The following is a 24681-nucleotide window of genomic DNA, read 5'->3' as shown; positions in this document are numbered from 1 at the left end:
GACAAGTCACATTTTATACATCTGTGTGCTGCCACCTGCTAATGAAAACTTTGCTTGGTGTGGGTATAAACAAACTTAAACAGCTTTCCTATAACCTAGCATAATATAGTTCTTGTAATAGTGAAGCAGCATAAGTGGGGGTGCAAATTGTATTCACATGGAGGCTGAGATTTATAATTCTGCAGAGACTAAGAACAAAAACATAAATGCACTTTCATTCCAATGTGCCTTTATTCACTTGATTTAAAGCTACAGCAAGCTGAAGTGACCTTAAATCATCCAGGGCTTGTACCATTAAAAAGTCGCATGTGTAATGTTCATCTTTGCGTGTTTTAGTAGCTTTCCAAATAGGCATTCATCGGGGACCATCGTTTTCCTGAGAGCCTAAGATTAGGAGGATATGAACTGGAAACCTTCCTTTAAGCTCTAAGATAAGTCTAAACATCTGAATGAGAAGAAAAAACCCCTATTTGCTAAATCCTGATTTTTTCTTCTACCCTTTGCATTCAATGGCAAGCTCCTTTGTTTAGTGCTGAAGCACTTTCTCTCCAGGTGGGAGGGTGGTGTCTTCTTGAGCCAAGATCCCCACTGCTTGCAGAGCAGACAGCAGAGGCAGCTCAGTTTAAGAGCCTGGCAGCTGGCACATTTTTCCTTCCCCAGCAGGAACCTGAGGGTTTCATGTTTTTTAATGCAATTTGCCAGCTGGGATCATGTCTCCCGATAAGCAGTCAGATCAGAAACTGCTCCAAGTCCCCTTCTCTCCCCACCCCACCATCTCAGGCTGATACTTGCACACACAGATCAAACATCCAACACCGCAGTGAGGTCCCCCCTACCCATGCACACTCACAAACCAAGGAAACTATTGTGTGCCATTTTAATGCGCTGTTGTGGGCTTTTTTTGTACCAATAGCCTCAAGTCCTTCACCAGAACGACAAGACACGGCTCGGCCATCAAGCAAGAATCCTTTGACCTGGACAGTGGATGATGTGGTTTGGTTTGTCAAGGATGCTGATCCTCAAGCTTTAGGTCCCCACGTGGAGCTCTTCAGAAAACACGTATGTAGAAGGCTGCCCTTGCCACTTCTGGGTAATTTAAGCCAAGTGTATGGGCAGTTGCAAGAGGTAGACAGTACACCTCATACACACCCCTTCAGCTGCCTTCGGAGGCTTTAGGCAGTGTTTGTTCTCAGCCAGGCTGAACACAGGGTCCTGCAAGGAGTTCAGCTCTGCTGAGGGGGTTTGGCTGAAGAAACGTTCACTTACCACTCAAGAAGGTGGTCAAACGCTGGAACAGGCTTCCTGGAGAGGTGGTCAATGCCCCAAGCCTCTCAGTATTTAAAAGGCATTTGGATAACATGCTTAGTAACATGCTTTAACTTCTGGTCAACCCTGAAGTGGTCATGGACTAGATGATCATTGTAGCTCCCTTCTAACTGAAATTTCTATTCTATTCTATTCTATTCTATTCTATTCTATTCTATTCTATTCTATTCTATTCTATTCTATTCTATTCTATTCTATTCTATTCTATTCTATTCTATTCTATTCTATTCTATTCTATTCTATTCTAATTTATCCTTCAGCAGGGATGCCCTAACAAAGTCTTTAGAAAATGCTCACTATTTGTTTCCAACTATACCAGTGTAAACTGTTTCTATGCCAAGCCTAAGAGCACTGAGGATCTGGTGCTCATTTTTCATTGTCAGATTGGCACAAAAAAGCCTCATTTCAATGACAATTTTTTCCCCAGATACCTATGATTCTTCTCTGAAGAGCATACTTCATGTGTCTCTGGATATTTAGCAGGAGAAACCCAAAACAGCCAGGCTTTTAATCTTTTTCCCCTCAGTATTATGTAACTACATAATCAAATTTAACAGACCTGCTGACTCACTGGAGAATATGATAGCTGCTTTTGCTAGGCAATCTCCAGTGGTGGAGATGATATTATCCTTGATTAGTAAAGGGGAAGACTGTAAACACACATCTGATTTGGAGTTTCTTGTTCTGCTGCTGTATATGGAGTTGGCACCAATGCGTCTAATAGCATCTTCAGCTTCCTCCTCCTCCTCCATCTCTACTTGATCAATTCAGTCTGGCTATGAACATGGATTTTACTCTAAAGTGACTCGCTTGTGTTCAGCTGGAGGTCATAGCTTTGGATGTAAGTGCCTGGACCTAGGTCTAAAGGAGAAGAGCTCCCCAGACCTGACTCCTGAACAGCACCTCAGGTTGCAAAGCAGGTGAGAGAGCTTGATCACCAGGTCCCACTCCTTGCCAGTGTGCCAGCAGGGACAGGTGGGAATGTGGGGCTGCCGACAAGAGCTAAGGGAGACAACGGATGGACTTCCAGCTATATCCTGGATGCAGTTTCTAGATACTGAGGAGAAGAGGTGGCTGAGGAGCACTGATGAACACTGGCCTTGGTGTCTGCTTACCCTAGGCAGCTATTGAGGCCATCTGCTGTTCTACAGACAGTCCAGTGGGATGAGAATAACAGAGCAGGCACAGTGGTGCTAGGACCTACTGCTAGGACCAGCCTACTTTCACTGCCTTCTACATAGAAGTCAGATCTGCCTTATAACCTGATAATGAAAACATGGCCTACATTGGCCATGTGGGTAACCAGGCAGATAGGAAAGCCACCTTCAGATTTAAAGGCACTTGCTTCAGCATGAGTTTTTGAGACTATCAGAAAGGGCTATGCATCAAGAGAAATCTCTTCATGCAAGGGAGAGAGAATTGCCATGGTCTAAGGCATACAGATAATTCCCAAAGAAAAGAAATATGTAAAGTTAATCTTGTAAATATGGACAGTGCAAAAGCATCGGTTTTATCTAGTTTCCACTTGTAGCAAAGGATGACACAACATGCTTTTATCTAGCAATGGGGCAGTGACATGCTTCAGGCAGTCATGGGCCAGCTGCACTGGAGCATACCATGATACTACAGCTGCTCTGTGACCAAAAAGATCAAGCTAAATTGCTACTAAAGACTGTCCCTGTCATCCTTTGTTGAACACCCAGCACCCATGGGCTCTACTTATCATTGGTTTCCTTGTAAAATATGCCATAGGTGTAAGAACCTGGGTAAGATTACCACACAACTCAATTCAATTATGCCTTTGAGTTATATATGTGCCTGCAATTTTTCAGCTTTCAAGTCTCATCTGATTAGCACGGAGACCCCAGGGGTGAAAGACAAGTGATTAGTCCATTAACCTTAGCCATATCTTCCTGTATGTTCAATCTTTCTGTGAAGCAGGTGTATAATTTACTTAGAATACTTAGAAGCACTTACTGTCATTGACAAGACCCAGCTATCACCTGAAACTGTTGCTTTGGCAATCAGCTTATCTGAGCTGTAACACTGGAAGGGAAAGGGTGGTGGGACCACCAGGAAGAAGGGTCTGGGGGAGATGGACTGCATGCAGGCAGCATGCTCTCCTGCTGCCATATTTAGCCATTTGGGCATTGACCGCAGTCCCCAGAGCGGGCTCTCCCATTGTGCAGTAAGGAGGTACAGCCGCGTCCTCCACTGCTGCAACAGGCATTGCAGGATGACCTGGCTCTGTCTCTGCTCTTCTCACCAGGAGAAGAAGCTTTTCTTCTTGCCAAGACACCCAAGGAGCTCTGTCGCAGGCAGCTCCTGAGAGTGTCCGTCAAAGACCGTGAAACTGCCTACTGCCTCCCCTCCACTGTTCCCTGCTCCCTTGGCAGGGCTGTGTGCCAAGGAGAAGCCAGCCTGTAGCTGATAGATCTTTTGGCTTTGTGTAAAGGAGCTATCAGCCCGGCAGGGACCTCGTAGCGGCACTGCGTGACAGCCCCATGCTGTGCTCTCTCAGCAAGAAAGACTTGGTAGAAAGACTGGGAGGAAGGCAAATGGAGGAAGGGAAAGAGTTACACAGGGAATTAGCAAGTAGAGAGCTCAAGCTGGAAGGGATTGAAGCAGTGTTATGGTCTGACAGTTTAATTATGGCCAGTGATTGGCAAATGCATGTATGAAGGAGACAAAAACCTTTGAGTCTGACATAATTAATCCAATTTATTCAAATAGCAACCTGTCTCCACCAGTGCTAGACATCAGACTTATGAGCACGCATCTTTCTCTAGACCTTCATCTCGAGTGTTTGAGCACTGACCTCAAAAGTCTGAGCTGCAACTCACTGCAGTTCTGCTGCAGCCTTACCAGGGCTGTTTTCTGTTCATGAGACTTCAGAATACAAAAGAAGGGAGACACACACACAGACAGACAGACACAGACAGACAGACACACACACACACAGACACAGACACACACACACACGCGCATGTGTATATATACCTGTCTCTGTATTTATCCCAAGCAAGAAATAGATCCTGAAGTCTTTGATTTTACTCAGAATTAAGTGCGTGAACACCCATGAAAACGGGGACTTTCATCTTTCTCATTAAAAGCCTCATCCTGGGGGACATCCACCACCAGATGCAATTCTTGTTTGCGTGGCACAGGGCTTGTTTAGGGGCTACTCTGCTTTTTGAACAGTATCCTCAGAACAAGTGCTCCAAGAAGCTGGCACAAACACAGTGACATTTATTCTGGCGGGTAGAAACTGTATGTTTGTACCCACCGTATCACGACTTTGCAGCTCATACATTTGCTGTGTCCATCCCCTTGCAGGAAGATGGCAATGTTCTCCTGCAATATTCTAACTTGCAGTGGGCCATATCCCAACCCATGTGAAACAAGTTAATTGCACTGATGACACTGAATTTTACCAGCTCCAGACCTGGTTCAAGATCTTCTTGGCAGGGCTATTGCAAATTTGGGGACCATACTATAGAATCCTTCTTTTTAAAATTATTTTTTAAAGGGCTGACACAGTAATACTGTATAGAAGTCAAGCCAACAGTATGCACAGGGACATGGCTAATATGGGATATTTAATTGGATATGAATGCTCCCTCTGGCATACTCTTGGCATGGAGTCTAATTTTGACCCCTACACAGTAATAATAAAGGAAATAATAAAATGCTGAACTCAACATTTAGAAACAGCTGCCTCCACACCAAACCCTTGACAGTGTTTTTACCCTACGGCACCAGAGTTACAGGGTGCTTCGCTTCTTTCTTAAGCAAATATTATTTACATGTAATGCTTTCCTTTAGATTCCTTAAAATAGTGGGAAGGAGAGGGAGAAGGTGAAGAGGGTTTCTATTATGGATAGAGTGGGGGTTGCAAAATGATGAGCGTTAATTGATTGAGTTAATCAGAAAGTGACCTTAACTGCTCATCAACTAAATCACCTACTGAATGGAATAATAATGATCAGGGCAAATTAGGATCTATAGTATTGCTTAATTAGTAGGTAATGGATCACAGAGGAAGATCTGACCATCAAAATCATAGAATACAATATATAAAGCATTAGTATGTGTGTGTGTGTGTATGTGTGTATATATATGTACGCACACATAGATAGCACTCGTGATGTTTTAGCTGTGGTGGTCCAGGTATGTAAGTGTGGTGGAGACTGTGGGGATGGGTAGATTTTTTAGCAGATCCACTAATACAGTCAGGAAAAACCAGATGAGCTCGGGATCCAGGGAAGGACAATGTAGCTGAAAGCTTCTGTGGTTTACAGTCCATAGTAAAACAGAATCTGTTTCTCTGTACACCCGTGCTACTTTGTGCTCAGTACTGCACTTTGTAATTTCAAAAGGTTTTCAAGCCAACAGGTCTGGGATAAACAACTAGACTTGGTGGCAATTTCCTCCAATTACACAAGTATTAAATTAAATTTGGACAAATGCTATTAATAAATGCAAGGAAATCAACAAGTTACTACTGACTTCAATTTAGGAACAAGAAATATATATCTCTATATATATATCACTGGATGTAAGTGTACTGGAAATACGTGAAACATGCAGATAGCCATGGACAAAGCTGGAACTGAGATTCAGAGGTGCACTATTAGCAGTTCATGAGGCCACATCCTTTCTCCCTCCATCACTCCTTTCTCTCAAGGATGACTGGCTTTTCTCAGAATTGGGCTTAGAGCAACTCTGATTTTTTAAAAAAATCCTTGTGGTTTAATTATTGAATATATTATATTCAATATATTATATGATAATGAATATATTATATTCAAATAATTGAATACCTAGACAAACATTATAGATCCTTTAAGAATAAAAATTAGTATTTGATTAAACCCTCCTTTAGAGCTTCTTCCTATCATACCTCAGTTTTCAATTTTTTAAATGAAATTTCAAAATGCATGACATTTCAGCTAGCTCTACTAAAAGATAGGCTGCTTCTGCTTTACCTTGTTTAATGTCTCAGGACACAGCACTGGAAGGTAGTTAAGATTTTGATTCTTTTTCTCTCTTTTGAAACCAGGAGATTGATGGCAATGCTTTGCTGCTGCTGAAAAGTGACATGATCATGAAATACCTGGGGCTGAAACTGGGACCTGCGCTGAAACTGTGTTACCACATTGATAAGCTCAAGCAAGCCAAGTTCTAACAATTTCATGAACACCAACAGAATCTGACCTAAATCCAGATGGAAAACGAAAGGTAACATGTTGCCTTACAGAAATGCATTCATTTGCAGGTTGCTTTTCCTTCTTTTTTAACAAAGACTTTGTCTTTTTTGCCATTTGTGCATTGTCACCTTTTTTTAATCCAATGGGGTCTTTTGGGCTGCTTTGTGTTAATAATTTGCCAAAAAGTATATAATTACAATAATTATTTTGTATCATTAATATTATTATGATTATAGTAAGTCCTATTTTTGTAATCAGAAGTGGGAAATCAAAAACAAACACAGCTACAGCATATGCTGAGGACTGCTGGAAGACTAACCAAGAGTCCCTCACTTGCCACGGGTCTGCCTTGGAGGAGTAACCACTGACCCACATCAGCTGGGCTCCAGCTCCACCACCTGCGCTCAAGGGCTGGAAAAGCGTGGCATTTGGTCACCTGTTGTCTGATGGGAACTGCCCCACGTCTTGCACTATCTGGAAAACTTGAATTCTTCACTTAAAAAGAAAAAAAAAAAGGGGGGGGGGAAGAAAAAAGAAAGTTTTAAAAAGAAAAATAAAATAGGGTAAAAAAGGTCTTTTTGCAGCTAAAGTACTTTTTCCCACTAGAGGGAGCAGCCCTAATAGACTTGAGGCTGGAGCTCTGATGCTATGGTGCTTTTTGTCTGATGAGCTTTGACCATCACAACTCTCCTATCAAGCACAGCCGTAAATGCCGAAAAGGAAACACAGGCTCCCAGCAGGATAAGGCCGTCACCGTTTACAGATAATTAATTCAAGAAAGCCCAAATGCGGAGAGTGTTACTGACAGGATGCTTCCCGTTACGCTGAAGAGGGGGTGGATGGCTCCTACGGTGTCTGGCATGTTTAGCTGTCAGCTCCCTTCCCTGAGCCATTTCTCTCTGGTATACAGTTTGTGGGACTCTAAGAAAAAGCAGAATTTTGGGGTTTGATTTTTTTTTGCATTTTTAAAAAATGAGTGAGCTGGATGGGAGCATTCCCCACGAGGAGCTGGCAATGCAGGGCACGTCTCTGCACTCTGCAACAACAGTCAGGTCCAGGGCTGACGCTGTAGGGTCGGTTCCTGATGGCGCTGAGGCTTTTGGCACACATGCAGATGTGGCAGGCTTTCCATCTCAAGTGGATTAAAAATAATGCTCTTTTGCCTCTTACTCAAACCAAAAGGTGCTCATTGGTATTCCACATAGCCAGTGGGGAGAGGACAGGTCTCAGGCTGAGGAAGTAATCCGTGGCATGGGTATGCCCTCGTTTTCATCCTTCACAAAGGAGGACTACTAAGGGACACTTCCATTGAGTTTAAACCCTTAGTGCATGACAAGGAGAGGTAGCAAGTGTTTGCGTGTCATGCAGATTATTTTAGAGCTAGCCTCAACTGAATCAAGAAACAGGGTCCTGATAATATGTGAGACATCATACTGTCTGACCCTGTTTACACAGAACAGAATATTACCAAAAATACCTCATGGAATAAAATTCAACTTGATGCACATTGCTAGACTGGAACTCCTACAAAAAAGATACCTGTTCGAGGCCTAATGCTGGAAATCCTTAACTATATGAAAAACCATACCCTGCAAGACTTTCACTAAACTCTTGGGGACTACTCCCCAAATTAAGAAAGTTGTCTGCATACGTTTGCAGGATTGGATCTTTACAGGACAGACCAGCTTTCAGCAAATCCTGTCTGCACGCTGAAACACCTTTAATAGGAATAGCTGAACAAGTGTATTAAATGAAAAGTCATATACTATTGAGTGATGTAATCTACTGAACCCTAAATATGATGTTGCTTGGAATGTAACACCCACCCACATCACTTTGTGTTTGTGGTGTCAAGAATGGAAACCTGTTCAGCTGGCTGTCTGGTTGAGGCAGAGGTGACTTCACATCAACATCAAACCTGTAGAGTTCATTTTTCACTCTTACATTTTTTTTCCCCCAACAAAGATCCCCACAATACATGAAAATTTTGCTGTATTAGTAATACCACCTTCAGAGAGTATTCAGTCTTTCTCTCTCCCCCGCCCCCCCTAATTTTGAACATAGTTAACCTCTCTTTTTTCAAAAGTTGGTTTTAATTCCTCCACTTAAAACCCCAGTTTGCTATAGTATATCAGTAGCCAGAACTTGTTAGACTTTATCAGATGGTTTCAATGCTGGAAAATCCCACTTTGTCAAAATCAAAACTCTTTATAACAGCATGTCACTTTCTAATGTAAAATTCTATTTAACTGCAACTACAGCTTTCAGTAACGTCAAAACATCGTTTTGACATTTTGGAAATGGAACATTTTTGTTCCAAGAAGATTTTTGCATTTTATTGTATTTTCCTGTAGAATCTGTAGCCTCACATTTTGCTCTGAGAACGGGGAAAAAAAACCCCCAGAACTATAGACTTTCCTGAGCAAGAAACCTTCCCATTCAGCTCCACAACTCACTCCTTCACCCCACCTTCCCTGCTCCGGACATTAGAGCCGAGACGGCTGATAATACCGACACAGTATGTATAGACTCCATATTGGCAGTGATGTTCATACATTTAATATGCTGAAATAGTTTTCATGTATGTAGCTGACGTATACAGTCAGTGGTGCTATCTCATCTGTAGGTACACCAGGTCTGTCCAGGCCATGATATTTAATACTCTCTTTTTTACAGGGGAGGCAGTTAATAGATTCATTTTACATGTAAGGAATGCATATAACAAAAATTCCTCACTGCATGTATTATTTTTTTTCACTGAAAGGCAATTAGGAGGCAAACATTGCTGCAGTAATATTGCAATTATAACTAATTTTTCTCTTCAAAGTCTCGTCAGTGAGGGTAGTTAAGCAGCTCTGCTGTGCTGAGAGTGTCAGGCCATTTCCTCAGAACAAGCTCTAAAGAGCCAGAACATGCACGTCGGCTGCTTCTCCGTTAGCTGCTGCTTTAGACATTGCTTGTACAAATTACTTCACTTGCTATGCTGTTCGTAGCTCTCACTTCAGACTGCAGCCAACCCAGCTGTATGTTTGAACTGTTCCCAACAGGTGGGTGGATGTGCGTACCCTTAAAAGCAATACGTGTGCCTCTTTCCTACTTCTAAGCACTCATAGCAAATCAAAAGCACTTTGGTTGCTTCAGGCAGTTTCAATGTTTTGTGAGGATTCACCATAAAAAAAAAAAAGAAAGCAGGCAAAGTCCAAGGATTTGGGGACAGCTCTTCCCTTGCTCAAATGCTGTTTGCAGGGTATTAGGAGCACAGAGCTGGTGGTCCCAGGCAGACCATCTTCTTGCACCTAGCGTGGCTGACCAGCCCAGCCTCTGCTGCCAACACAGGCCAGCCACGCTGCCTTCCCACCACCTGCTGTCACAGCCTCTCTTCTCACACCAACAAATGCCTCCTTCCCCAGCCAGACCTAACTGAGTTTCAAGAAATGCCTCCGGGAATTCCTCCACCTCTCTGAGCCCACTGTCTTGCTTGGCAAGCTGAGGAGCGTGGTGGCCTTTGCAGCGTTAGCAGCTTCACTCAACGTGATTAATGCAGGCAGGCACTCTTGGGACTGGCATGTGAAGCATCACTCTGGGCTGTTATTGCCCTTAAACTGATCGCTGAATTTCTGTAGGTTGTCAGCAGCCTTCATGAGTTACACTTCTTTGCTTCTTAAAGCAAGGACAGCTGTGAGAGTTTTAGAATGTTATTGGCAAAACCAGCAATAATCAGCAAAACAATAAGAAAACAGCTAATGAAGTTTTGGTGTGAAAACATGCCTCTGTTGGGTTAGTGGTGGGAGCACAAACTGCCCAGTGCTGCACAGGCAAGGCAGGATGAAAGGAGAACATGGGAGCAGGTGTACGGTTTTGGAGAGGGAGCAGCTCCAAAGCCTGGCCCCAACTCTGGCAGCCAGGGATGGACCTTCCTCTCACCCTGGCACAGCCACCCCATGGCCCCTTCCTGCCCACCGGGTGCAGTGCCCTCCCTTCCTGGCTGCGCTGTTTGGAGGCTGAGCAAGCTCAGGGAGGAATTTGTCTGCTCTCACCTCCCCAAAACATAGCCCAGAATCTTCAGTTAAGTCATTCATGCCTTCTTTTTTTTCCCCTCTTCCTACCTCTCTCCCTCTTTTCCTTTGAATGGCTTCTATTTAGAAAAAGACATCAGGAGGGTGATCCCCCAGGCCCCTCCAGGAACCTGTGGGTGACCCCCAAAGCTTACCCTGTGGAGGAGCATCTTTGGGGGCAGACATCTGCCAGGATGCAACTGGTCCCGCCTTGGCATAGGGAAGGGAGGCGAAAATTACATGCTCCCTTTTTATTAATAAAATAAGATGCTTTTCTGGCACTCGCCCTCTCTGAACTGCAGCCTCCCTCCGCAGGGCCGGTCACTTGGCTCTCCCCCATGTGGCAAGGAGGGAGGCAGAGGAGATGCCCAAACTGGCCGCTGGCTGCTGGCTGGCCCAGCGGGGTGGCAGGTACGGCAGGACCAAAACCAGCCCCTACCCTGGTTTGAAACTGGTTTGGCTGCAGAGAGGTGTTGTGCCCAGGGTTTTGGTCCAGGGGATTTTGCTGTCAGTTGTTCATGGATCACATCCCAGCATTGCAGTCTGCGCGTTCAGCCTGTTGCTGTGCAGATTTTGTCTCCAAATCCACCCTCTTGAGCTTGTGTTAGGGGATTGCTCTGCTAGTGCAGGCTGCTTCCATATCAACAGGCTTGGGGTTGCTAGGGAAATAAGTCATAATAAGCACTTTGGGGGCAAAAATTCAGGGAAATAGAAGGTCAGCAAGAGCCTCCCTCCCTTTCCAAGCACTCCTCTGTGCAGAACCTTACTGCAACAGCTCCAGAATGGGGCCCACACACCATCGCTCCCCATTGCTGGTGACTGGGTCATATGAAGCTGTACAGATTTTCCCTCTCTCACCAAGAAATATGGTCCCAAATTCACACACCTTCACCAGAGAAAGCAGGCAAGTTGCTGCACGCATTGCCTCTGATGCCTTGCAATCGTTGCATGCTGCTTTCTAATCTATGCTCTCTTCATGGACAATTGGAAACCGATTCCCTTGGAAATCTAAAATTTTGCTTGAAGAGAATCGCTTTTATTCACTGCCATGAGTTAAGTATTATGGAAACATGTCTGCTAACAATTTGCTTTGTGTAATTTGTACTAATGCTAATAAGCAACAGCTGCAACACTTCCTGTTGTAAATTCTTTTGTGGTTGCAGTGGTATTATCACATCTGTACTTCACAAATCTGATAGACTCTAGCACTCTAGCACAACTCACTCATTCTGGCCCCGGCTCCAGCAAATCCCCATGCCTCAGAAGTATGGCTACGCAAACATGAATTTACAGTCTCTGTCTCCCTTCGCTCCCAGAGCCTCTGCTCCCCACCAGGTGCCTGGAGCTAGAGGGGTGGGTGGCGATGTGGTAGCCTGGAGGTCAGCTGGGGCATGCACGGTGTGCTTGGAGGGGATTGCTTTCAGCAGAGACATCACTGACCAGTCAGGTTTATTGCAGTTCAAGCAAGCGGCTTTTGGTCAGGGGCTAAGTGCAGGAGAAAAGTGATTTATTAAAGAAAAAGAAAGAAATATGAGCATGCAACACACTGCCACCATAAGACCTAAGCTGAAACCCAAGAATCTTTCAGCTGTAATGTAAAGAAAAATGTTTCCCTCACTCAAGACGCTAAATAAAGCATATTAGGCCAAACCCATGTCCCACTGAGGTCCGCCTAGGTTTTTCTATTTGATTCATAAGACTGGGGCTTGGCTCATAAACCAGGTCAAGCTTCAGCCACGTCCCATAGTAACTACAGCCTAACAAGTTATTTCATCCTCCCTTGCAAAGAACGGAGACAGCCGCTGCTGGCCAGCCCCCTCTCCCCTGCTCCCAGGAGAGCTGCTAGCTTCCTGGTAGAGAGCTCTTCCAGCTGTGTCTCTACCTGATCCCAACACCTTCTCCGTTAGCTTTGTGTTTTAGTTACGAGTTTCATGGAGGGTGGGTTAAGTAGGTTTTCCACTTTGCAGCAAACCAAAGCCTGTGCGCTGAGGATTTCAGCCATGCCACTAGGCAGAAACTTGCCTTGATTTGAACATGACTTCAGTGGGAGATTTCCACATGTTCCTGAGGTGAAGCCCTAGGTGGAATTTAAAAATAAACTTTTCAAAATCCATCCCAGTGACCCACAGTTTTTGGCTCCTTCAGCATCCACGGCACTTCATCATACTTCAAACGGTTGAGTCTCTTGGTAGTGCCATAATCGGACAGGAATAGCTCACAGGACTTCAGAAGAGACTCCATCTTTGACTACAGAGTCTTGTTCCTCTTGGTCTAGAGGCAGCTGCCAAAAAGCAGCATTTGAGGCTGGACGGGAGAGTGTGAGTGAGCATGTGTTGCTCAGAGACGCTTGCCTGGCTGCACAGAGGGGCTGTGAAGCCAGTTAAGAGCAGGGCAGGGCAGCTAGGAAGGACAGGTTTCAACAACGGGCAAATCCCAGGCTTTGCTGGGGTTCCCCTGGAGTCTGTGTCCTGTCTCCAGGTTTGTATTGAACTTTCCTTGCATAGAGCAGTATGTCTTTGTTACCCAGTGTTTTCCCTTGGTGTTATATAAATCTGGGATCATGCTGCCCTTCTTTTTTTGAACAGGAAATACAGGCAACAGATTTCATATTGTCTGAGATCTCTAAAAGAGTAAGGAATGAGAAAAACCTGAAGTCCAAGTGGTACAGAAAGGAGGACATTTCAGAGTGGGGCAGTTTCACAGCTTTTGGTGTCTTTCAGATGAAAGAGGAGAAGGGGAGAAAAAAGACTTCTGAATTACAGTGAATCCAAGCCAGTGAAAGACTAGTGATTAATTTCACCCCTCATTTTGATGGTTTCTTGATCTGTAATATAGTTTATGGCCCTGAGTATTTGCTGCAGTGGCAGTATTGTGAATTGATCCATGTGTCCAGGTTCCACTGGAACAAAATTACTGTCTCTAAATCCTATCTGTCTTCTTCATGGCTTTTCTAATGTGCTCTAGCATCCAGAAGGTTTCTGATCCGTTCAGTAACAGTCAGTCTTTAAATAAAAACTTCTTTTTCTTTTTCTTGTGGCACAAAGACTTCAGAAAGAAGCTATAGCTATAGCTGTGTAGCAGGTCAACATTCACCAGCTTTTCATTTTATGCCTATCAGAAACCTAGTAGAAAAATAGTTTCTTGCTGACCCAGTCTATATGCTTACAAGAAGCCAATCTACCTTCCTGTCCCTGCTGTAAATTTAGTAGTTATTCCACATTTTTACCAATGCAAATGAGATCAGTATCTGATTTACTCTCTGAGAATACTAACAGTTCAAACACAAGCATGTTCAGCTGCTGTTATCAAAAGTCACTATCAGTGTTTGTGTCACAAGGGCACGTAAAGATTGTGTCTGGCACTGTGCAGGCATACTATGAGACATTCGAGCTGCCCTAGAGAGTTGACAACTTCATGAGGCACAAGAGACAATCTAAGAAGAAGGGTTTTCTAGAGGCAGTTTTCCTTCCTTGTTGCAGATAAATGCTGAAAACAGACAGAAGTCAATGGCACGGATTTCCCACAGCCATGTGTGCAGAAAATAGCAAAACACTGATAAAAATGAAGCAAAACTTCCATGAAGGTGAACTGTATTGCCTCCTTCCCAAACTTCCAGGAATTTCAACTCAGACCTCCTGGTCTGAACCTAGTGCCTTACCCACAAGATCACCTGCTCTTACCATATTCCAGCCTTTCTCCCTGTGCTGTCCATGTCTGATGCCTTGCACAGACCTTGCCTATATCTTCCTTATGCACCTAAAAAATAGCACCCAAAATGGCCTTTAAAGGTCAGTTAGTCCTTCACCCTGCCCTCATTCTTCTCCATCTAGTCTTCCTCTGCTGTCTAGTCTTTTCCCCCTGGAACTTTCCACCCCTTTCCATTCCTATCCTGCCGCTGTAGCTACTTCCATTTTTTTCTCCTCTGCTTTTTTCTTGCAGCATCTCTTCTTTTCCTTCCTTTCCGTCTTTCAGCAACTGTGTATGTGTCCTCTTCAGGCCTGCTGCAACACCTTCTCTGCTTTTTGGCTCTTCTCTGCTCTTCCTTCTCTCTCTGTTTCCCCTTTCTCTTTCTCTGTGGTTTTCCGCAACCCTTTCTTTCCTTTCAATCAAGTGCCCTTCACAGGAGAGTCTAGTACCATTTCTGCTGCAACAAGGACTACCACGCGCTGACATCTTTGAATTAGCTTGTCTGTATTTTTTTTTTTGACATGCTCTTTATCTTGCACAAAAAAATTTCCACTGCTTTCATTCATCAGCATGAAAGGTTCCTTTTAAGGATGGTTTTTAACTCATAGGCTGATGACTATTTGCAATAAATACCTCATGAAAGGTTCAGCACTTTTATGCAGGGCGAGTGCAGTTTTCCCCTCTACCATCTTTTTCTGTGCTGCCTCTTGATATTCAAGCTGTTTAAATGCTTATTGGTTTGAACAGTCCCAGTTACACTGCTCACTGGGATGAATCCTTGGCTCTCGCTCTGTTGCTGATGGCCACGTGGACCAGGCTTGGCCCTGCGAATGGCACACCATTAGGCAGGTGCGAGCATCAATGTATGCTGAGCACAGAGCCACCAGCATGTCTCTCCCAGACCTGGAGAAGGTCCAGCTTGCTTTCAGCCAGCATCAGAAAGTTGGTTGGAAAGAAGAGGTGCCCATTACCAGGGATAAGGACAACAGGACGTAGGAAAAAGCCATCCGGCTGGAAAAAGAAGACAACTGGTGTTGGCCAGCTGGGAGGTGGTGGTGGGATAGACAAACTTGGCAGTGAGGAAAGGCCATGCTTGTAAGCCTACATTAAGCATTGTGAGAAAACCTGTGTGGCAACAGGCATTGCAATATTTACAGCATCATCCTTCATACTGAAATACGTGCAATAACGCAGGGCAGATTCACACATGGATGCACAAGTGTGAGTTTAGAGTAATGACTGTAGCTTCTGCAGGGCTACTGCATACTTCGACCAGTGGGAATGAGATCAGATTTTGGCTCTGGGTCTCTGTTTCCAAACAGCATGAAGGATGAGAGCAGAACAGTTTCTATCCAGCTGGAAAGTGGTAGCCTTAAATCAGGCCACAAAAAAGTGCAGGTCCTGCTCACACTTTTATTTTTTTTAAATGTTGCTCTGAGCTCTCTTCCAGCTACTCAACATTAGCTTCCAAGGCTAGTGAAGCATATACAGGGGCTTTTGATGTATGTGCAGCTATCAGGTTTTGTATTGCTAACTGAGCTCGAAGTGTGTTAGATTTGATTTTTAATGTCCTGTAATTTGCTAGATAAGCCTCAGTTTCTGCAGTGGCCGTATAAGCAGGGCTGTTTTCATCACATCTTGCAGGTATTTTGCAATCTTGAACTTTCTTACATATCTACTACATATTAATATCATCCTCCTTGAAAGGTGAATGACATGTCTTTTGCAGTACTGTACAACCTTAGAAATGGACATTTTGTGAGGGACACCAGATTGCAAGTGACTATATAGTTATTTTAATTTTTTCAAGCATATACAAAATCTGCCAGAGATAAAATACCCTGAATATACAAACAATTTGGTTACAACCAAGAGTTCAAACTCACACTGCCTTGCATTCCCGAATTTATTACAGACTATACCACTTAATACTGATATACACAACATCTCCACATCTCACATCATTAGAAAAATGCATTTGTGACTGCTCTCATCCAAATCCCACAGGAGCTAACAGCAGCCTGTCCAGCATGTGGCACAGGTTCCTCCTCTGTGACTGGTCTCAAAACAGAGAAATCAGCTCACGTACACTAGCTCACCAGGCTTCCTTCACTTGCCAGCATCTACATTAAAAATAGAATGTAAATAATGAGATTTCCTTTTTAATAAAAATGTGCTGTCATGGTGAGAATATAGGCTTGAACGATGCTGACTTCAGTCCTAGGTCTTGTGACTTGATGTGAGGTGTATATAAGGCTGATGTATTTTGAAAGTCCTTGGCTTAGACTGTCCCACTTGTTTTCATCATTCTGCTAGGTTTTACTCCAGCTGGTGCTGCCATGCTGGAGTCACCATGCTCCTGCTCTTTTCTTGATGGCATAAGGCAGCTGGGTTTTTTTCACTAGCGGTATAACATTGTTAGCAGCAGCCCCATGGGCTGCAACAAGAGTGACGCTGCCTGGGTGCCCCCTTGTAAAGAAAAAAACTGTTTCAACTTCCCCCAGTGCACCCACCACTGCCTTCTGACAGTGCCTCCTGCCCCATCCCCAGCACACAGCACCATCCAGCTTTCCAGGGTGTCTTGATCATGTCCTGCTGTGTAAACCTTCCTAGGCTACTTCTTTGCTGATGCTGATATAGACCATCCCCACCAGCATCAGTGAGGCAATGATGTCACACTCGCTGGTGAGAGAACAGTCTGGATTCCTGCCTTCATCTTTTACACGTTTTTGCCTTAGCACTGTTTAGTTTTCCTTTATTTCAATGAGAGAGGAACAAAAAAGCATCTTACCCTATGACCACCTCAAGGTTCCAATGCAGCAATGCAGTTCTGTGCCATTCGATGCCAAGCCTGCACCTTTGTATCATTGCCACCAGTCTTGAGCTCTGTTTCAATCTGACCGCTCAGCATGTTTTTCTGAATCTAGGTAATTTCTAATTCTGTGTAGCCTGAGTAATTCTTTTACTTAATGTTCATCCTGCTGTCCGTTCGTTTTACTTAGCATTGTTTTTTAGGATTATTTTATTTTTCTATTATTGTCAGGAGATGATAAACAAATTGGGTTGCTTTGATGCCTACATAGGCTTAGATGCTTATGACTTTTCTTAATGCAAGCTTTCTCCATTTTTGACCAAGCATTCTTACTAAAGATGACATACAGGATATATTATTAATTGTGCCAGGATTACCATAAGATGCTAACAATAGTCAAGGAAAAGACATCTGCCCCTTAGTTCCACTTACTGGAAAAGTAATGCAAACCCTTTAATACTTTGATGCTTCTCAGCTATCAAAACCTTCCCTAATAAATCATCTCCAACAGTGAGCATTGCATTATATTAAATAGTTTTGTATTTGCTTTACAAATATGCAAACAAGGGAGAGCGGAGGTAAAATGAATGTGGAACTTAGGGATAAGAATAACATGCGAATAAAAGCCTGGAGTCCCAGAAGCAGCACGATTACAACAAACAGCATATTATTATTGCTCTCACCCTGCCTCAAAGGGTTTTATTGAAGTGATTTGACTTCAGCTGTGGAGGTGTGTGCCTTTCTATGTGTATGTACACACAGGTCTGATGTATGTACACAGATATGCACCTGCCCACCATATGTACACCTCATACATATTCATGCATCCAAGTGAAATAATAACTGTCAGTTTAGCATGTTCTGTATGGGTGGGTCCAAGATATTAATTTTTAATATGTACAGTGTTTCAATACATATGCAACTGTTTAACAAATATAGTGTCAAACTGTGATTTTTATTTCTTCCAACATTGTTTTTTATTACTTGTAACTTACTCCTTCCAGTGGATTCTCTGTCACTATTTAGAGGCATGTTTTAATGTATAGCTGTATATTGACTGTTCTGTGTGCTGTATGCTACTGTTTGCGTCTCAATTAAGCTATTACTGGTCTAGATGTTCTTAATTTTGTACAACTGATTTTTGCTTGGGTTTCACAATTTGAGGCAGTATGTTTAAAAATGTAGTATGGAGGGGGATCAGCTGTGGTAAAGTAAAAAGGTCCCAAACCTTCAGGTTTATGTTTCATAGAAAAAGACAGTACTTTCTTTTACTATTGCAAAATTATTTCTGTATTTTTAATAAAGAATTGGATTTACTTGGTTCTATGTATGTTTTATCTAATAAACTGTATTTTTTAAATAAGGGCCTGCTCTCAGTCTTTACACAGCTGCAGTGTTCATAGACACACAAAGCATTTTTACCTACCAAACTCCCTGTGGCTGAGCCTGCAGCTCTGCTAATGCCAAAATTACCTCCTATCCTGACTGGTGCAGAGCTAATCTCACATTTTTATTCACATTTCTCTGCTATGCAAATAAGAGATGGATACTGAGGTGTCAGCCTGTTGATAAATCCCCACTGCAATACATTAGCATCAATGCTTATTTGCAGGGCAAGCAGTTTCTTTGGTTCTCCACTGAATTAAGGCTAGGGTGTCAATTTGAAGCAAGGGTACAGCACACAGGCAGACTCCTAATCCCTCAGGCTGCATCTGCATGGGCAGACCCTGCTCTCATTTATGCTGATGTAAATCTGAAGTGGCTCAGCTGAAGTCATTACTGTTATTCTGGATTTACACTGGGGAGCAAACAAGAGCAAAATTTGTCCCAGGACCATAATATTTCAAGGCTGATCTGCCCACTTTACACACTGGCAGCTAGTGGAATACTCTAGCAATTGTCTCAATAAAAAGTCTGAAAAAGAGCCAAAAAAATCTCAGCTCAACTAGCATTAAAAAACTTCTCCTAGAAAATAAGAAATGCTTTCCCTGTTATGTAGAGTCAGCTCTAGCTATCCAAGAAATACACTGCATTGAATGATTCCTCCTTTTTCCCCCCTTTAATTACACTTTCCTCTATAACACTATCAATGCTACAGCATGATGAAGTTTCCCTTGAAGTCAATTTGCCATCCACATCAGTGAAAGCGAGAATAAGCCCCCGGATAATAGTCTTTGGGTCCTATCTTCTTATTGCTCTCTGTAATCAGATAGAGATCAGCTGCAAAACCTAATGTTACAGAAAAGGTAAATGAACGTATCCGAGGGACTCTGCTACAGAAAAGTGGGTTCAGGTCACCCCTTGATTTCATTGATTCTGGCCCCTCTTTATGAATCCCAAATTTAAGGTAGTCTTTTAAAAATGTTGTAAAGTTGTTTCTTCGTATGCTATTCCTTCCTGTATTAAGACCAAAAATGAAGGCTTGTGAGATATGTAGTGACCCAGAAGTGGTTCATTCCCAGCTGTGTCTTGTCACTTGTGCCTCCATTCAGGGGACAGGAGAAAGAGCAGGAGAGTACACGTCCCGGTGCTGAGTGGCCAAAGGCTTCGGCAGAGTTGGCAGGAGGCACTGGGCCAACCCCTGCCAACAGCCAACAGCTGTCCTCTCCCCTGGCATGGGTGCTCACATTCCTGGGATGCCACTGTGTTAGGACCCAGTTCATACAACAGGCCTGACCTCAGCCATATACTTCCCCTGCACCCCTAAACAATCAACTGCAGTATTTTGGCTCTTCTGGCTAGGAGAAATTTGCATTTTCTTCACCAGACAGTTCTTTTATCTCCAGACTTTAAAGCCAGAAGAAAGTTTTCCTTCAGACTGAATATATTTAGAAGCTGTCTGAAGTCATTTAGAGCCTGGTTTCTGAGGTGAAGCAATTTAACTCCGTCGTTGGTTTATCTGCCTGCAAAGTGCTCTGTCTCCTTGGTTTGAAGCTCAGACTTTGTCTGTAATAAACACCGGGGGGAGGGAGAAAGGCACTTCCTTTGATTATAAGAGGTGTATAGAGTAGACTGGACTTCAGGAAGCCAGCATTGATCTTGAAGATCACTGAATAACATGGGCCATGCAGCAGTTTCATTTACTATTCTGTCTAAAGATCCCAGTTGGGGCTCACATCCCAGCTCCATGAGGAATCACACAAGGAGATAAGACATCAGCATTCCTGCCTTGCACAGCTCACAGACCAGGATTTAGATCTCAGGCAATGGATAAATATCTATATATCTATATCTATATCTATATCTATATCTATATCCGGGGGGGGGGGGGGGGGGGGGGGGCGGGGAGAAGGGGGAGAGAGAGACCATTTGCCAAAACTGGCAATGCAAAGCAAACACAAGATTTGGATACACTTTATAATCGTTAGGTAAATATAGCAAGCTCTTTTCTTCCCCTAATTACTTGCTGTGATGGCAACAGTGGCCTGACCGTCCTTCCCCATCTAAGACCTCGCGCCATATATAATACCAGTCAGTCACTTGCTCATACAGCTGTCTACCTCTCACACATCTGTCAGGAACCTATGGCAGGTGACGAAGTTTTATGCAGCCCCCTGCACAGGCTGTTCACCTGGTATTACCAGACAGAGGGTGAGTGTAACATACCAGGGGCATTTCAGCCTTCTCAGACCTCTGCGAGGAACGCCCGCCCATGACTATTTACACTGAACAGGCCTGGGAAGGATTTTCATTTGCCTGTCTTTTGAGGAAAACTTCTGGTTAAAAGTTATGTCCAGGCAAGATGAATTATTAAGCTGGAAGAAGCTATTGGAAGATAGGAGTCATTTCCCATGCCCTTGACTCATTCCACACATCCAGGAGAAGGATCAGAGAGCTCCAGTTTAGCAGAGATTTACTCTGAAGGCAACAATGCACAGCACTCTTCCAACCCTGTAAATAATTCCAAGATCTGACTGTGTGAGAGCTCCTGGGGAAAAAATCAACCTCCATTCATGCCCTGGCAATGAGACTCATTCTAATTAACACATCTATCTGCCAACGCTATCTTGATTGCACACATGCCACAAACGGCTGAGCAGGACTTTCCTTCCCAGCTGTGTGTAGGCCACTGTGACATCTGGCATGGAGGCTAAGAGCAAGAAAATACATCTCCCTTGTAGACTTGCCTAGTGCCCTGTTAGTGCCTAGAGAGCATGAAGGAGAAAGATGCATCCCAAGCAGGGGTGGAGAGCTGGGTCTGAGGGACAAGGTGGTAGGAATAGACGGGCCTGGAGATAAAAGAGAGACTGGGAGCTGGTGGAAGGCTAATGATTTTGCTTGAGACTGGGAGAGAATAGGAAAGACAGGAATTGTAAGCAAAAAGGGAAAATGCTGGGGGTGGAGGGTGGGGGGGAAAAGGAGAAAATGTGGGACAAACTGGTTAAAGAGCTACGGACAAGGAGAGAGGAGACTGTGGTGGTCTGTAGAGGACAAGAATGTTGGAGCTAGCAGCGAGGGTAAAGCAATTCTCTGAACCTCTGAACCAGCAGAGGCTGGGAGTCACGGCAGCGACATGAAGCAGCACCAGCTGCAGGGGCGCAGATCCCCCGCCAGCCCCTCAGGAGCAGCTGCAGCTGGGGGGAAGCCCTGACACCCCACAAACACCTGCTCCCTGCGCCATGCCGGGCTGGGGGCCAGCAGCACCAGTAACTCCCATGCACCGCGGTGTGCCCCCAGCCCCCCTGCCCCCCTGGCACCCCTCTCCTGGCCCTGCTCAGACCCCAGGCCTTTTCTCCCCATTGCTGATTTTTCCATTTCTCTCATGCTCATTTTTGTCTTTCTGGCTTCTCAAACTGATGGGAACTCTTTGTTCAAAAATAAGCCATCTTCTGAAATAGTGTTACTTCTCTCCTTGAACTTTTCCCTGTGAATGACTTGACATTAAGCTGATAGTTGCTCTTAACTAATTGTTAACCTATTAGTGGAGACCATAAAAATTACTGAAAGGCCGAGGCTAAAGCTGTTTAAATGAGAAATATTTCTACAGAACTCCCCCGAGATGAAATTAAAAAGCTCCTGCCGACAGAGCGGCTGCCAGTCTCAGAGTAACGGGTTTGAAGATGATGTTTTGCTAACAGCAGTTAATCAGTAAATTCCCATTACTAATAAGGCCATCACTCTTGGCTGAAGCCGCAAATTACATGTTATGTTTCTCAGAGCTGAAGATAGAGTGTTCTTTAAATTTTGCATCTGCAAATGTAATGTTTAGCACAAAACACAATCAGGAAAAACAAGAGGAAAATTGAAAAAGTGTCACATACATTCAGCATCAATTTGTTTCTCTGTCACTAAAATTACATATCTTTTTTGTTCCAGTATTTATTACTAACTTGAAATTTATATTTAGGAAGGGAAGGAAAACCTAGAGGGCTGAGGTTTGATCTCAGGCACACTGCTGCTGCATGACAGGCATCCTAAAGTCAGACGTAGCCTGATCTAAGTGAAAGCAAAATGTGGCCCAGTCACTTAGGTCAAAATTAAAAAGGAAACAACCCCAAAAGTTTCATTACAATGTTGCATCTCGATTGTCAGCCAGATCTTTTGCTCGCTTACAGCATCACAAATCTGGCTTCCTTCCACTGACGCAATCATGACTCCTGATTTCAACTCTTACTAGAGAGTAGGATTTTTGCCATCACTGTCCAAAGAAGAGTACAAAAATGTGTTTTATTATGGTTAGAAAGCTGGAGGTGCCTCTTGATTACCAGTCCCTTTTGTACTCCTTTCCTTGTCCCAGACACAGCCAATTCAGAATCCAGCCAGTTGCTTGAAAATGGAAGATAAAAAGCACCAATATCTAACTGGGCAGCAGGGCTTTTTTCCAATTTTAAATGTTCTTTATCTACATTTCCAGAGATAGCTATACAAAAGTCAGCTGCTCTAGGCACAGCTCCTCCTTCCAGTGCCAAATGATCTTTGCAGCGACACAGCAGCATTGCTTCTACTGACCAGTTCATATGAAAGCACCTACATGGTTGGCACCCCTCCAGGACCGTCAGCAGCACCTCCAGGCTTGCTTAGCTGTCGGTGAGAGCGGGATTTTGCCCTGCGGTCTTAATTCTGTATAGAAACGGTTGCAGGCAGACACATGCCAGCCCCACAGTGGCAACCATGGGTCCCACTTAATGCTGGTGGATGTTGGCTTGACTGCAGAGCACACTGTTCAGCACTCCATGCTGGGGTGGGTGCAGGCAGGCAACCCTCGATTTTAGTGGTGATGGGGGTGTTTCCCTGCTCTCCTTTTGGTGCTGCTAGGATTGTGCTCAGGACTGAAAACCCTTTTTTTTTCCAATGCTGCAGAGCAGCCCCTTTCTGGAGCATACACAGACCCGTGGTCCCCTGGGGAAGGAGAGATGGTGTAATGGCGTACAGGTGGCGGACAGGAAATACTGTGCTTTGGTCCAAAGGAAGCTTATTCCCGCACAGAGAAAAAGTTGAAATACAACACCTGTTTTGAAGAAGTGTATGTGGCCCAAGAGAATACAAAATATGTCGTGCACTCCATGGTATCCTCACTGCGGTGAGCAGCGCCTGTCAGAAGTCAAGGAGGGCTCAGGACCAGAGAGTCAGAGCCTGACACCAAAGTGCCTTTTGAATCCCGGGCGCTGTGTTTTCTTGGTACTGAAAAACTTGTCTGTGAATTTCCCAGGCAAGATAATGCTGGCTGGTGATGTCTGTGTTTTCTTCTTCACTTTCCTTTCTGTTAACACATCTTCTGCTTTCTCTGGTATGTCTTAGAGCTATGTACAGTTTCCTGTTGGGTGGAACTCTGTATTTTTTGGCTGTGGTCTACTTTCTACATTTTCTGCACGTATTTCCCCACTTTTGCTTGCACCTCTGTGTCCTTCCTTCACTTAGCCATCAGCCTTGTATTAATCATTGCTTCCCTCTCCCTCACTCTCCCCACTTAGAAGAGCTTGGTTCTTCTCTTATGACTTTGTGTTTTCCATCAGAAAAATCCAGTTTCAGGTGGATCCTTCTTTCAGGATCGGTGTCTAGAAAACAGGATGACAGCTGGGAGATTTCTGCCTCAAGCTGGGAAATGTTGACAGGCACAAAATTCATGTTCCAGGGAGCACATCTAGAAAGCCGGGAACTCATTTTCTGTCACAACTGTACAACATGGAAGGCTCTGTGTGGCCTCAGAGCAGGCCAGTGACCACTGCAGTTCTCAGTGTTTCTCTTCCTATTGCCAAGGAAGCTCGATGTTCCCTCGGTCATGTTACTTTAGCTTTGCTTCAGCCCACCTGCCTGGAAAGGGGAGTTAATAAAAACTCTTCTCTTGATGACTAAATTATTTCTGATTATTTCTCAGACATCCACCTGAACTCTCAGCTGCTAAAAGCTTCAAATTAGGCACAGTGAGGTAGTACGTATTGTACGTATAGACCCACATACATATATGTACATACACACATATATGAGCACTTGCCTGCACACCTCCCAAGAAGTTATCACTACCTACAGCAAACTGCACATCCCAGAGACGGGAGATGGACCTGGTTTGTATTTGAAGTCTCTCCTGAGCACCCTGGAGGTGATCAACGAGCTGTTCAGCTTTTCCAGACTGCTGCCTCCATATGTTGCACTG

General features: G+C 44.0%; 1 protein-coding gene across 1 annotated transcript in view; it reads left to right on the top strand.

Annotated features, from left to right (window-relative positions):
- Positions 1-6514, top strand: part of SCML4 (Scm polycomb group protein like 4) — a 46223-nt gene extending 39709 nt beyond the window's left edge. The window contains exons 6-7 of the mRNA XM_037390802.1: positions 914-1059; positions 6389-6514. Coding sequence (XP_037246699.1) covers positions 914-1059; positions 6389-6514 — 272 coding nt within the window. The remainder of the gene's footprint in view (positions 1-913; positions 1060-6388) is intronic.
- Positions 6515-24681: the final 18167 nt, after the last annotated feature.

Source organism: Falco rusticolus, chromosome 6, assembly GCF_015220075.1.
Source record: "Falco rusticolus isolate bFalRus1 chromosome 6, bFalRus1.pri, whole genome shotgun sequence".
NCBI classification, from domain to species: domain Eukaryota; kingdom Metazoa; phylum Chordata; class Aves; order Falconiformes; family Falconidae; genus Falco; species Falco rusticolus.
This window is presented reverse-complemented; position numbering and strand designations above follow the sequence as displayed.